The following is a 16,077-nucleotide window of genomic DNA, read 5'->3' as shown; positions in this document are numbered from 1 at the left end:
ACAAATAGCGATCTTGGATTTTGAAATCGCGCGAATATGAAACTCGATATTCGATTTTAAAATGAGAAAATGCCAACTGCAATATAGAATTTTTAAGTCGTGTAAATACGAATCATGATGCATAATTTTTAGATCGTGTGAAAACGAATCCCAATGCCTCATTTTTTTACATTGCGTGATAACGAAAATCGATGTTTGATATTATAACCGTATGAACAAATTGGATTTTAAACTCGGGTGAATATGAATCACTACATAGGTTTTTAAAAACACGTAAATACAAATCGCGTAAATAAGAAACACAATGTACGTTTTCTAAATCACGTGAATAAGAATCGCATAGGGCAACTTTTAAATCATGTAAATACGAAAAGTTATGTTTGATTTTGGTTTATGTTTGAATAAGATGAATATATGTTTGAAAAGTTATAAGATGAATAATGATATGTTTGAAAAGTTATGTTTGAATAAGAACAGAGATATTAGCAGATTCTGGGATTGGGACACCTAAAAGGCTTGTCTGAAGAAGCGACGTCTGAATAACGCAAAGACCAGCTATCTGGCAGGCAGGTGAAAATGCGAAAAATCTTATCTTCAGCTAAAAATAGTAATAGTAACTAGTAGTAGAATACTAAAATAGAAGTTAAAAAAATTGTTTTAAAGATATTTTTGAAAAGAAAAAAAAATTCTTGCAATATATATCTTATGTAATAATGTCTAATAAATAAAAATATAAATTATGAATTTTTTTCACACTTTGATTTTTCTTTTGCACAGCAGTGTTCATGATACGCGCAAGTCTAATATTACTGAATTTGTTGATTTATAATAACTAAAATTCCTCATTTCATATTTTTAAAACTGAATTTCTTTTTTATTTTACTGAAATTTTTTTAAACTTATATTTGAAAACACTAAAAAAAAGTAGGCTTACAAAATATAAAACAATGAACTAAAGATTAAAATAGACATTTTATTTAAAGACATAAGAAACATCATAATAAAAATCTTAAGACATAAGAAACATTTTCATAAAACACTGGACAAGGATATGAATAAATAAAACATTAAGCTTCACTGTTTTTCAAAATCTGATCCAATTTTTGCATAGCATTTTGAATAGCATTCTTTGTGGTCTCATCAATAGATTTTAGAAATTCTTTATCCGAGTCAATTTTAGCAGCATTGCCAAGATTTAGAAACTGAAAAAACACAAACAGTTTTCATTAGTATAATTTGCAATCATATTTAACAAAATAAGCAATGTTGGTTTCAAGACAATTTTAGTTAAGTTATTTTCAGCTTTCCCCTTTTTCCAAAATGTTAAAAACAAATATTAAAACATCTTAAATTTTCTGAAATCACTGTTAAAATTGTTTTCAAAACGTTAGAAAGAATATCTATTAGAAATGGGTAAGTATAAATTTTTTCAGTATCAAGCTACAACAACCTGAAAATTTTTGTATCAAATACACAACTTGGTTTTGTCTCAATGAGGGAATGAAAAGTTATGAAATAAAGATTGAAATGTTTTTATTAATTCAATTGTTTTGAGTTTTTACTCCCTTATGATGCACATTCAATAATAATCCTGTCCTAAAAATAAAACAGATGATTCAAATCATATACAAAATTAAAAATGTTTTGTCACAAAAAAGTAGCATATTTAACACGCATTCGTAATAGTAATTTTTAATCGTAATAAATTGCGAATTCAAAATGAACTAAATCAACTGATTTCAGCAGACTTCAAATTGGTAATGTAATGAAAAGTAGATACATAAATGCTAATATTTTATAACAATGCATGCATTTCAATATTTTTTTGATGATTTGAAAGATCATTGGTTTTATTTTTCATTCATTTATTATTGTCTATATTTTACTCACAAAAAATTGTTTTCAACTATTCAGTTCTTAAAAGTTGAAATGCATCTCTAAGGGGAAGATTTATGACAAACATTTTTGTTCAGGGAATTTAAATATTGACTGATAAAAAACAAAACAGGTTAAGAAATAATTTAGGTTACACTACGCTAAATGTCCTTTTAAACTGTTTCAACAGTCCAGGGTTGAAAAAAAAATTTTTTTTTTTTTTTTTTTTTTGGAAACAGAACAAACTAGATTCTATTTATATATTTTATACTAATTAAATTAAGGTTTAATAAAACTACAAAATTTTTTTTACAATAAATCGTAAAACAAATAAGTTGACTAAAAAGTAAGTGCTTTAAAATTAAATATAAAATATTTAACTCATTTAAGAATGTTTTAAATTTCCTATAACTTTTGCAAATCAAGTTACAAAGCCAAATCAATTACACTTTATTAACATTTCCAAAAAATCGACATATTTTCAAGTGTCCTCCTTGGGCCCCTAACACCCAGTTCCACACTATTTATATTCACACCCATGAGTCATCTCCATTCAGAATGAAGACTATTCATATTAGAGTATAATGCCCCCTTCCTATCAACAGGTTCAATTCATACAACTCATTCGTTTGACTGTTATGTTAAAAATAACACTATAAACAAAGCATTCAGAAATACCTATTTTTATAGATATAGAACTGTAAATGATCAGTTTTCTTACCTGTCAGAGAAAAAATAAACTTTCTGTTCATGTTAAAATAAAATATTTTTCCAAGGGCAATGAAATTAGAGTTAACGTTATTAGAGTAAACATTAAAATTAACGTTAATGATGTTCATAATTGTATACGGATATATTTATTCGATTCACTATATCCGCATACAATTTGACGGAAATGGAAAATTAGGTAACCTTTAAAGAAGTTCAAGTTAAGCGTTCTCACCGTAATGACGTTAGATAGTCCTAACTTCATCCTAATATAACAACTAGAAAGATGAAGTACTGAAGTACATCATTTCGGAGCAAAATTTCAAATTTATTATTATGCATTTGTAATGTATTCATACCTGCGAACATTGGAGAAATAAAATAACAGATTTTACTAGCGATATTTTTTAGGCTACTAGTAAAGTTTTGATATATTATGCATAATCATGTAAGTAAAAAAAGAGAAACTCAAAACTGGAAATAATATAAGCAATTACATTTATCAAAGTAAAATACAGTACAGAACCCGTTATCCAGAAATCAGAAAACCGGAACGAAAGTCGAAAAATTTTCTCTCCATTTAAAAATTTTTTTTTTTCCCTCATAAAATTTATGATTTTTCCTTCTTTTTTTAAAAAGATGTTTACCTTACCATCATTTTGGAAATAATCATTAGTGTATTACTTCATCGTTTTTTCTTATTTTTAAGATTATTTCCAAATATTTCCTTTTTTAGTTGGGTTTAACAATAAAAAAAAACTGCTTTCTGCAGCGATTCGGAAAACCGGAAATATCAGTTATCCGGAATAGCGATGGTCCCGACTGTTCTGGATAATCGGTTCCCTACTGTATATGTATATAAATCTTAATCTAAAGAATATTTTTCAAACCATTACTTATATTTACTTATACTATAAACACTCTACATACTGCAGTGCTGGCCATAGTACCATCTGTTGAGGAATAAGAGAAGTACTTTTGCCATCAGCAGATATTTTATCATGTTTTTTGAAAAAAAAAAAAATATTTAAATTTCTTTAACAAATATGGAGAAATTTGAGAATATACGGGTAGAGATATATATAAGGAAATTTTTTTTTTTTTTAAAAAAAGGAGATACTTAAAAATAATGATTTACCTTTCCTTCTCCAAAAGATAGTGTGATTGCAGGTTTGTCAGAAGGCAAATCATTCATAACAATTTGAAGAGGACTACCAGATAGAGACATCACAACTTCACCAGGCTTTGGTTTTCTTGCTCCAAAAACAGGACGCCTTCAGATAAAAATATATATAACAGTCAATTATAATGTAAAAATTTTAAATATTTCTCAAAAAATATAATAGCAATCGAGCAAAATATTAAGCAAAAACCTAAACTCACACTAATTTGTTATCTGCAGAATGTATGCAAAAATAAAAATACTTAGCGTATTGTCGTTTGTATGTGAGTAAGAAATTAAAATAGTAAATTGAACAAAAATTGAGAGAACATGCTCGAAATAAGATCTGGATTTATTGTTTCAGATTTTAAATTTGAGACTTTTTATCATTCATGTTCTCTTTTTTAATTATTTTTGGAAGTTTTTCACGAGACTTCCAGAATATTCATAAAAACTCACTGCGACTAATACATAATTCTTAAATTAATGAAAATCTGAGGGGGAAAAAATATTCATTCAAAATGTTTGACAATCATTTTGGTGATATATTTGTTTTTCCCTTTTCTGTATAAATAATCTGCAATAAATAAAAATGACTTCTATTTTGCCTTTCTATGAATTATATTGGAGACTGCAACAGAAAACATTATTTCCTTCAAAAAATATTGCTTGGTCACAATAGCAAGAAAAATGTCATTTTTATTTCATTATAAACATAGCATTTTTGTAACTTTAATAATACAATTATGACAGTAACTAAGAAAGCTGTCATACTAACAGATTTCTTGTCATATGCTATACCCTTAATATCAAGCTTTCAATGCTGTAAATTCTACCTTGCTGCTCCTTTTTATTTACTGTATTAATTTAGGTTTTATTTCAACATAATTATATATATTAAAGCATTTATTATTATTTTATGTATTTCAGCATATTTATATGTATTAAAGCAAGTAGAACATTCTCCCGTGGAAGAATTTTTTCGGGCTTTCTGTGACAAAACTCTCTAGCACTAATGTCTTTCTGCAAGATATTTTTAATAATAACAAATATATATGTTACTAGTACTTTAAAGTAACAAAAGAAGAGTTTAAAAGAAGAAAAAAAAAGTATATATTTTTTAATTGAATACGTAATTCTGTTATGTTTAAATGAGTACCATGCTCGCATGTTATTGGGAGAAAAATACACTAATTATCTCCTTTTAGCATTTGGTGAATCACCAAAACATTAAAAAAAAAAAAATAAATAAAAATGGGGCGAAATCCGTAGCAGTTACTACCGAAATTGTGAACAGATCAATGATGGACTCACTCAAATGTGTGTTTTGCTTCGAGATTTAGTTGTTATAATAAATAATATTATATTAAAAATATCAGATTTTAAAAACTTAGTGGAAAGCAATAGCTATAACTGCTTTAAAAAAAAATTGATATAATTATTAGGTAAAGAAGCAAACACTCAAATGTTTGATTCGAATTTCTGATATCTGAAATATACAGAGACATTTAAAAACCACGTGAAAATCAATACCAACTGCCAAGAATAGAATCCAAACACTGCGGATTTAAAATACTATCAGCGTAAATTGAGCATGTCAAAAAGTGACTATTTAAATGGTTGATTCAAATTTTACGGTCTAGATTCACCATGGTTAATTCCTGGCCAGCAAGTTTCTGTGGTAATTCAGAGACACAGACCTTTTTATGTTTTAAGAACACAAAAAAAAAAAAAAAGTTTTAGAGTTAAAAAAAAAAGAGTTTTTAAATGGGTTGTTCAATTTCTGTTGGCCTTAGTTAAGCAATTGGCCTTAACCTAAAACATTGCCTTAGTTATGATACATTTTTAGAAAGATCTTAGTCACAACTAAAGTTTTAAATGTTTTTCTCTTTTTGGTTGCGTTGTGAACTACTTCTTCAGTTACTGGAAAAATAGTTTCGGATTTACTATTATTGTGTTAAATAAATTACAGGAGTGTACGAAGTATGACCCCATGTTCCTGGAGTAATTCTAGGCCAATACAGTTCTTATCATTTATGCATTGTTATTTTGTCTATTATTGCCATATTTCATTGATTTCAATATAACACTTTGAGTCTTGATTTATTAAATTAACTTATCTTTGCATATAGCTTTAACTGCATAAACCATTAGATATGTTAACAGTGACTGAACAGTTTAATAAAAATACATCATGATTGCAAAATGCAAAAAATTTAATTGAAACCATACATAATTCAATAGAAGAGCATAGATACTATACTGTATATAATGATAAAGATCTGTTCTATGTTGGAAAAGTCATAAAAGTGGAGGATAGTAAACGAGATAGAATAGTGACAATTGAAATTCCCTATATCCTTTATTGACCTATTGATTTAAAAGGTGTAGATCAATTCATAGCAGATATAGAAGCTATAAATATTGTATACAAATTGTAAAAAAAATATTCTGGTTAAGGAGTGTTGAATGTATGCATTTCTTATGTTGAATAAATTGTATTTAAACCTGAAATAACTAAGTATAATGTTTAACTAGCAATTGATAATCAATTTAATAAATTGTATTAATAATATACATAAAAAATGTATGTATTTACATTAAATATGTGAGTGACCAATAATTAACCCAAAAGTGACCAGGAATTATCCCATCCCTGGGGTTAATCCTGGTTACTAATTAACTTGAATTATTCAAATAATTTCATTGATAAATAGCATTATAAATACTTATTATATACATTGATAAATACTTATTCAAATAGCATTATTGATAAAATATTTTACTAGATGAACATCACAATGTGCTTCCTGCATGCCAAAATTAATAACTCTAGCTTAGATAGATTTTGTAATAATTGAATGTTGATGCTTATTGATCAGGAATTACCCCGGATAATTTTGGGGTAGAAAAAATATTAACAGATAAATAACAGATTTTTAAAAACCCCAAGAAAATTGGTAGCACTAGCAATAACAGCTGAAAAAACAATGAAACCGTCACAGTAAAAGCAAATAAGTTTAATAAAATATGTATACGTAAATGAGTGTAAAATTAAAATAATAAAAGATTTTTTTTTAATGGCGGGCACTTGGGATGTATTGTCCCATTGGCCAGAACTGCTGCTCTCTTCTCGTTACCCAGTGGGCACTTGTGGCGAAGCCACGGTGGTGGAGCAGCGTTCTGGCACTCCTGGCCAATGGGACAAGTGCCCGCCATTAAAATAAAAAAATATTTTATTACTGTACAATTTAAACAGAGTTTAAGAATTACATTTTGCCAACTTAAAGTAATTGTTCCCAAAGAAATAATTTGCTGAATGTGCCAGTTTTGAGCATTTGTATATTATTGACTAAAATTTGATATTATTTAACATTGTCAGATCAAATAGTGAAAAGCTGCAGTGGCTAGGTCTTAAAGGTGTAAAGATTAGTATTAGCCTTGGAAGGAAAAAAAAACTGCAGAATTAAACAATTCATCCTTATTAACAGAGTATCAGTTCCAGAATAATTAACATACTTTGGATCAAATTTTGGAGTTATAATTGTGCTTGGTCTCCTCTGTTTTGCAGGTGTCAATAATGATAACTCACTTCCAGTTCGAGTTAAATGGGACATATTAGGATTATTCCTTGCAGAAACTGGAACACTAATGCTTCTTTTTTTCTATTGGTAAAATGAATAAAACACAATTTTATTAGTAATATCTTAAAAAAATGCATGCACTCACTCAAAACTCTTAAAATGTATAAAGAACATATAGTAGCAGAGGTCTGTCCAGGGCAAATTTACTACCGTTCAACGCAGGGCTGGGTTTTTGCAGTCAAAAACTGGTTTTTGACACGACAGTGGTAAAAACAGTGTTTTTACCGGTAAAAACCGTCAAAAACCTACTGTTTTCTTTCATTTATGGCATATAGAGGACAATATATTATTTTCACATAATTGCCTTTATAAATGAATGTTGTAAATCAGTGTTTCCCAAACTTATGACTTTTGTGTATCCTTTCTAAATTTTTCGTAACGCTATGTACCACTAATTAAAAAATGAATGTATTTTTTTACTACAAAAAAATTGCACAAAAGTTAAAAATTACAACTGCTGTTGACACCACTAATTATTAACTGTTAACTCTGCAAAAAATGGCCAATAGAAAAATGTGTAATCGTAAATTTTCATGGTTGGCTTCGTTTTTAAATAAATTTTTTGTTTGCTGTAAGATATTTCGCATAAGAACGCGTACCCCCGCTAAACTGTTCCCGTACCCCTGGGGGTTCGCGTACCAAACTTTGGGAAACACTGTTGTAAATGATTGCTATTGATTTTGCAACTATATACATGTATTCTTATAGAAGGATATACATTCATACAGAAATATTATTTTATACTTATTGAAAATAGTGATTCTTACTTTTATCATTATAGCTTGATTTGCAAAGCTTGGAACTATTAATAAATTCAAGAAGTAAAAAGAAGAATTTAAAATTTGGCATTTCTTAAATATTAGAAATAAGCTAAACAAAACTTTCAAAACTTGTCACTACTAACAAACTCTAAGTCAAGAATTACTGCTATTTTGTCAAGTTAAAAACTTTTATTCAGTTGAAAAAGCACATTAAACAAAAATTAGTTACAAACAAAATTACATGTTCAGTAGTCGGGGTCACTGTGCCGAAGCATACAATAGCATTAATTTTGCACATTTTTCATTCCCCAGTCGATTTTTGAGTTAAGTATGGATGAGTCCAAAATTTGAGATTATTTTACCAAACACTTATAAATTATATTAGCAAATACTCAAAATTATTTTACCAAAACTATGGGTTTTTGACATGATGGTAAAAACCTGTCAAAATCTTGCCAACCCTAGTTCAGCGGTACCTTAACAAATTCACCGTTTGATCAAACTGTATTTTCGCAAATTCAACTATAAGAAAAATAGTACTTTCACTAAATACTTTTCCTAAAAAAGCAAATTTTAATATTTTCCTCCATGCCTTTTAAAACTTTGTAGTACAATTTTTTTTTTTTTATGAGTTAGCAGACTATAAATTTATGATTGAATATATATTTCTTTTTTTCATCGCTAAACAAATCTTTGTCTTAATTCATACTTAGAAATATTTCATTTTCACAACAACTCAGTATTAACCGAGTACAGCATCAAAACTTGTCTTAGTATGTTAATATTAAAAATCTGTTATTTTATCTCAGTATACTCAATATGCTAAGTGTCCTGAGTACTTGGTAAAATACTAATTAAAATGATATTGTGTACATGCTATGTTGATTTTTTAATTTTCACAAAATAGGTACCTTTTAAAAAAGCCTAGACAGACCCCGAGCAGTAAAATACAAAACAAGAGAATTAAATGGGATTCAACAATCGTTGAAAAATGCAATTACTTATGACAAATACTGTCCAAATTTAAATTTGCCAATTATTATAATTTTACTTTTTTTTTAATCAAGTGAATACTAAGAAATGAAAATGAAATTCAATTTTTTATTTAAATTTTTTTCCATAGCATTTCTTAAAGCTGAGCATATGGAAGAAGTAGTAAGTTGGCGAGCTAAAAGGCATTACAATCTTCAACAACCATAGTTCCATCACTGAAAATATTAAAATTTAAAGTTTCCTAATTCTTTCAACCGAGAAATATTTTATGAATAAATACTTTCTAGCATACAACAATGATATTAGCTACTGAGCTGTCTTAAATATTAACAAAAAAAAATAAATGGAAAAAAAGAATTATCTTTTTTTGTCAAGCTCTGTACTTTTGTCATGCTCTGGCTTCAGGAACAAAATCTGTTTTCTGAATAATAGAGAAGTGTAAATTTAAGTGTCTCTTCCCTCCATATTCCAACATAATTACCATAATAAGATTTGTAATTTAATAAATTCATCTAAATTATTTTTATTAACAGTACCAAAGTAAATGGTTAATAAATTTGCACATCATTCAAACACTTTCAAATAGAATTGAAATATCCCAGCATTTATTTAATTTGAATATCATGTTAATGTATCACAACAAAATATTTGCAGATTTTACGTCCTGCTACCCAAAAATGGTTAACAATAAATTACCCAAAATGCTCAGTATAGTTACAGAAAGTTGTTAATAGTCCACAAAAAATATAGCTTTTTTGTATTTAACCAATCACATGTATGTAACTGTTATATTGGTAGGCTTATAACATAACATAGATTCAATAACATTTATATTAATTGAAGTATCTCTATAAATATTGAAGCATTAGTTAAAAAAAGAACAAGATTCTGAGGAAAAAAAAGGTCATACAAATTTGTTTAGGGAATTCCTCCCTCCCCCCTCCCCTGTAAACAGACCCTTAAGCTTTAAAAAAAAAAATTAAGTTTAGAAAACAACATTTGTGCAGGAGGAAGGAAATTTTATTACTTCATCCAAAACAAAGAAAAGAATTACTAAATTTTTATAAATAGTAAAAAAATGTTTTTTTTTCTTTCTAGTTTCTTGACTTAGGGCATATTTGAGACTTTTGTAAAAGAATGAGTTGGGACAGATAAGTATTGGAAAGATATGGCACTGTTTGCATAAATGGATTAAGTTGAAAATACCGACCAGGTGGCCGAGTGGTTAGAGTGTCTGACTACAGAGCCATTGGCCGCGGGTTCGAATCCTGCTCAGGGCATGGGTGTTTCTTTCTCTCTCTGTGTTCTATGTCCTTTCTCCTTTGTGTGAATGTGATCCGCCCTGTAAACGGGTTTGTGGTTGTGTGACGTGGGCGACGCCCACTGGGTAACGAGAAGAGAGTAGTAGTCCTGCCATTCCTGTGGCCAATGAGAGAAACCCCAAGTGCCAGTCATTAAAAATAAGAAGTTTTGAAAATTGCTTTCTCTCAAACCAATAATTTTTCACAATTCCATCAAATATAACAGCATTTATATAGCAGCTAATACGGCTTCTATTGCATACCAGATTTTTTAAAATTTTTGAATTTGAAAACTACTGAACTTATCAAACTTATGATAAAATACCTTCAAACTTTTTATCTAAAAGTGATAATAGCATGTTTGCCACAGAAAAAAATAAACAAAATAGTTGCTTTCAGTCAGGGTTGGCAAGGTTTAGGACAGAATGGATTAATCCCCGGTTTAAACCGTCCTGTCCAAAACCCCTTTGTCCAAAACTGTCCAAAACCCTTTTACTCAAATTTATCTGAACAATATTTAAGAGGTAAAATAAACATAGAACTAATAACATATTGATAATTAAATATACCAGAGAATATTTGTTTTTAAAAGTATAATGTTTTATTAATATTGTTTGACTCTTCAATTTAAACAAAGGAAGATTAATCAGTAATCAAGTTCAATTGGTCCTCTCATTCAATAGTACATAACAAAAGTTTGGCCTTGCCATTCAGTTTAAAATATTAGGGACTAAGTGTTTGGTTCGTCATAAACAGGTTTATTTATCTATAGTACTATTCAAGAATACTTTTATTTCATTCATGTTCAATTCTTTTAGCATAGTGGTGATACATCACCAGTGTCAGTAACTGAAACTGATGTTATGCCCTTCAAAACTGTTAATACATTTTTCAGTTATTTTCTATTTTCAATTTAAACTAATATATTTATGTTTAAAAACATTTTTTTTAAATAGATGTCTTTTTTATCATCCTTTGATGTAGAAATTATAACATTTTTTTAAAAAAATATTGTGAAAAATAAAAGGTCAATTTTTGAACAAATTTAGTATTTTTTTTAAAGAAAAATTATTATTTTTTAATATTGCCATGTTTATCCTTATGTAAAAATATTATTTATCAGTATTAAAAGCATATTTATATTTAAAGGATTAGTTATTCACTTTTGTTGTTCAATGAATTGTGGAGCTTCAAAAATTATAAACCTTTTCCTATTATATTATTTTCTTTTAATAAGTTATAGTAAATTGTATAAAAAATATCAATATTTATTGATACATGTAATAATTATGTGTACAATGGTTACACCTATAGAATTTTTACCTTTTACCAAAGTTCAAGGTTTTGAACAATTTAAGACAGTTTAACCCAGTTTGGGACAGTTTTACCCAGTTTAGGACAGTTTTACCCAGTTTAAGACAGTTTTACCCAGTTTAAGACAGTTTTACCCAGTTTAAGACAGTTTTACCCAGTTTAAGACAGTTTTACCCAGTTTAAGACAGTTTTACCCAGTTTAAGACAGTTTTACCCAGTTAAAGACAGTTTTATCCAGTTTAAGACAGTTTTACCCAGTTTAAGACAGTTTTACCCAGTTTAAGACAGTAAAACCCATGTGTCCTGTCCAAAAGCAGTTCAGGACGCCCAAAACCCCAACCCTGCTTTCAGTACCTTAAAACATGAAAATAGTAGCCAAAAACTGGGAAAATAGTTGCCTAAATAAGAACCAAAATTCATCAAAAATATGACTAAAATTTTGTTAATGACTTAATTGTCATATAGGTACCATGTTCCATTCAGTCAAGTTGGTGGCAAATATGATAATTTTTATATAAATGTAAATTTATACATCTATATAAGTACATACAGTAGGGAACCGATTATCCGGAACGATCGGGACCATCGCTATTCCGGATAACTGATTTTTCCGGTTTTCTGAATCGCTACAAAAAGCCATTTTTTATTGTTAAACCCAACTAAAAAAAATTTGGGGGGGGGGGGAAATAATCTTAAAAAGAAGAAAAAACGATGGAGTAATACACTAATGATTATTTCCAAAATGATGGTAAGGTAAACATCTTTCAAAAAAGAAAGAAAAATCCTAAACTCTTATGAGGAAATTTTTTTTTTTTTAAAAACTGCGGGAAAATTTATCGAATTTCGTTCCGGTTTTCTGATTTTCGGATAATGGATTCTGTACTGTATATGTTTAAAAAGTGATTACTCAAATTCGAAATTCAGGCACCGTAATATCGTATAAATTAATCATTAAAAAGGCGATCGAGAAATGAAATAAACTTACAATGGAGTCAGTGCAGATTGAATGATTTAAAAAGTGAATTCAAATGTGCTAAATTTTTTTTAATTTTTAAGGAAAAAAAAAAAAGTTTTGAGCGTTCAGAAACTATCTTGTAGGGTGTAGACTTTCTACCCAATTTATGCTTTAAAAAAAAAAAAAAAACATCGCTAGGAGTACAGAAAAGTCTCCCAAAGGTCTACTATTCTTGAAAATAGTTGCTTTTTTTTTTTTTTTTAGCCTTTTCAGGCAAAAAAAGTAGCCATAGTCGCCTCATGCCAAAAATAGTTGCATTTTAGTCACCTGTGGCAACCCTGTAATAGTTGAATTTTAGGTTCTACCAAAAAAAGTACTGCTCCTAAAGGGCTCGTTGACAAAAAAAACAGTTATTAAATCTTTAAAAATTAGAATTTAAGGATTTTACACTATGTTAGTGAGATTAAATAGAAAATTTAATATTTAAAAAATGGGGAGATTTCCGAATCATGATCTGTGCCAGATTAATCGCCAACTCAAAAAGTATAACTTGTAGTCACCCCCAGACAAATATTAACAAGTTTTTTTCTTTTAATTTTAAAATAAGAACTTGTAAGCTTAAAATAAAATTTGACATCTTGGCAATTGTGGACAATGGGACAGATCACGATACAGAAATATCTCCTAGACACCCGAAAACAAATAAAAGTAAAATATTAGACAGTAAAAATAGTTACCTCTTTCCTTTGAGTTCTTTTTCTCTCAGATGTCAATTTCGTTCTGAAATAAATATAGTAAAAATTATAGTATAAAAATTGTAAAACTAGTTATTATGGTAAAAGGTTATATTAAATTTATTTAGGTATGATATATTGGCCGGTATTAATACTTCTCAAACCGAACATGCACGGACACAAAGACAAAAATTTTTTTTTTGATGTGCTCCAGCTTTGCAAAAGTTCGCACAATTCTACTATAAATTTACATGCACCTTTGAGTTTCAGATTTTAATTTTCAAATTTTATTATAAAAAATAATGAAGTATTTAAATGACTGAAATGAATTTTAGAAATTGTCAAAATTATAAGATATTATTACTACATAACTCAACTTAAAGCAAAAATTAAAAAAATATAACAATCAAACAAATTAACTGTATTTGTACTATCTTCCAAGAATTAAGAGCAAAAACACCTTAAGGATATTTCTGTATTGTCTGTTGCACCAACTCAGGGGTCTATCCCGTTCAAATTTACTGCCGTTTAACGGTACTTTTACACATTCAATTTTAAGAAAAGCGGTAGTCTCACAAAATACTTTTACCATATTTTTGTGCTGCCTTTTTAATGTAATTTTCAAATTTCACAAATTATGACTAAATTTTCACAAAATAGTACCTCTGAAAAAAACTTAGATAGACCCTTGCAATTACAATTGCCAAATATATTTTAAACTAGCAAATTAAAATAAAAAATGCCGCTGTTTGCTTAGGGGTGGCAACGAGTTATACGTTTTGACGTCACTTTTTTTGTGAGTGATTCTGCCACAGATCACGACATGGAAATCTCACCAAATTCTTTCTTTTTGTTATTTTATGCCTGAAATGTCTTAAGCCTTTTTGAAAAATTAAATGGACAAAAAAAAAAAAAAAAAAGAAGATAAAAGAGCCCTAGAGTACGGTAAAAATTAGAGCTCCAGCTCCCGTGAAAACATTCCAGAGCATCCCAGTTCCTTGTAATTATGCATAGATTCAGTAGGCATAATTCATTGAAAAGTAATTGGATATTTCTGTATCGTGATCTGTCCACATCAACTACAAGATGCCAAATAGATTTAAAACTTGCAAAAATTTTACAAAAAAAACATGTAGATGTTTGCCCAGGTGTGGCTACAAGTTATATCTTTCCAGTTAGACCCTTTCTGTGATGTATTTTTTAGTTTCTCACGGGCCGCTGCCCAGACTTGGCAATTATTCTGTTACAGATCACGATACTGAAATCTTCCCAAATAATTTATTTGTGTGGGTAATGTAAAGTAATTCAAAATTAAACTTATTTTATAAATACTTTTCATGTTGTGGGGGCGGAGTTATCGACCATGCCAACCTTCATCTATCAAAAGGTACCTCGTGATTGAATCAAGTTAAAATCTCTTATACCAGTGAATTGATGTTTAATTTTCGTAGTGGTAGTTACGCTACAATACTCCCCCACCAGAATTTTATGAGGGATAGAATTCGATGAATGGATAACACTAGTTGCTGTACTTGTGAAAGACCGGGAGAGCTTTGTTGAGTGCTGAATGTGAGAGGTGTATTAACATCACGTCATAGCGTTCGTTGTTGCATTTTGCAGTCACAAGTCAACTGTTCAATGTGGACTATCCATCGAAGTAGGCGTTAATGTCTAGATTTTTGCGAAGTGGGTTTTACTGCATGTTCAAATCACCTCCGGGTCATCAATGTGGGGGCGGAGTTATCGACCTTGCCAACATGCATCTATCAAAAGGAACCTCGTAATTGAATCAAGTTAGCATGTCTTATATACCAGTGAATTGATGTTTAATTTTCTTAGTGGTAGTTACGCTACAATGTCATCAGATAAAAAATGTGCAGTACATATTCCAGAGACGATAAAAATAAGAATATTACTAATGAAAAGAAATAAATTAATATTCAAAAATATTTATTACCTTTCATGCTGCATACGGAATGCATTTTCATTTCTCGGACATTCAGTTTCACGAACTTTTTCTTTCTGTTGCATTTCCATCACTTCAGCTATAGTCATATTTCTAATGTTTTCTGGATACATCTTTAAACGGTCCATATAAAGTTTCTCAATTTTACAGCATCGTTCAGCACATATACTGTTCATATAATTTTCGAAATTAGTAGCTTCAGCTTTGAATGCATTAAGTAGTATTGAAATGCTTTCAATCTTTGCTTGAGTAAGTGGATCCACATTCTTAACTTTTCTTGCTTTACGTTTAGCCATGTTACTTGTCGGGAAAAATATTTAAAATTTTAATATCGAAGTTTGCTACGCTGTACAACAAACTAAAAAACGTACTCGGCGCTTTTTTAAATGTACGTTCTTAAAATTACTTAAAATTCGCCAAATATCAAGTTCATCATTGGTCAGTTTTGAGCTCCTTAAAGAAAAAAGATAGCTTTAAGCTTTCAAAGCACAATTTAAACTGATAAAAATTTTTTTACAGAATCGTTTTCTTTGCAAAACTTTCACTAATGTAACTTAGAACCTGATTAGAAAAAATATTTGCTCTCAAAAATAGGCTAATCAGATTCCAGCGGATAGCTCTGATATCGCTTTTGTGATTTTTTATGCAGTTAGAATGACTCTGA

At 29.0% G+C, this 16,077-nt stretch overlaps 1 protein-coding gene across 1 annotated transcript; it reads right to left on the bottom strand.

The window, feature by feature from the left end:
* Positions 1 to 953: 953 nt before the first annotated feature.
* On the bottom strand, positions 954 to 16,075 carry borr (borealin-related). Its single transcript, XM_016065591.4, has 5 exons — positions 15,405 to 16,075; positions 13,451 to 13,493; positions 7,265 to 7,410; positions 3,722 to 3,857; positions 954 to 1,202 (listed from the first exon to the last, which is right to left on the bottom strand). Exons 1-5 carry the CDS (start codon positions 15,707 to 15,709, stop codon positions 1,068 to 1,070), a joined length of 765 nt encoding a protein of 254 aa, XP_015921077.3. The 5' UTR covers positions 15,710 to 16,075; the 3' UTR covers positions 954 to 1,067.
* Positions 16,076 to 16,077: the final 2 nt, after the last annotated feature.

The sequence above is a fragment of the Parasteatoda tepidariorum genome, chromosome 6, assembly GCF_982258835.1.
Source record: "Parasteatoda tepidariorum strain Cologne lab strain chromosome 6, Ptep-v5.0, whole genome shotgun sequence".
In the NCBI taxonomy this organism is placed as follows: domain Eukaryota; kingdom Metazoa; phylum Arthropoda; class Arachnida; order Araneae; family Theridiidae; genus Parasteatoda; species Parasteatoda tepidariorum.
This window is presented reverse-complemented; position numbering and strand designations above follow the sequence as displayed.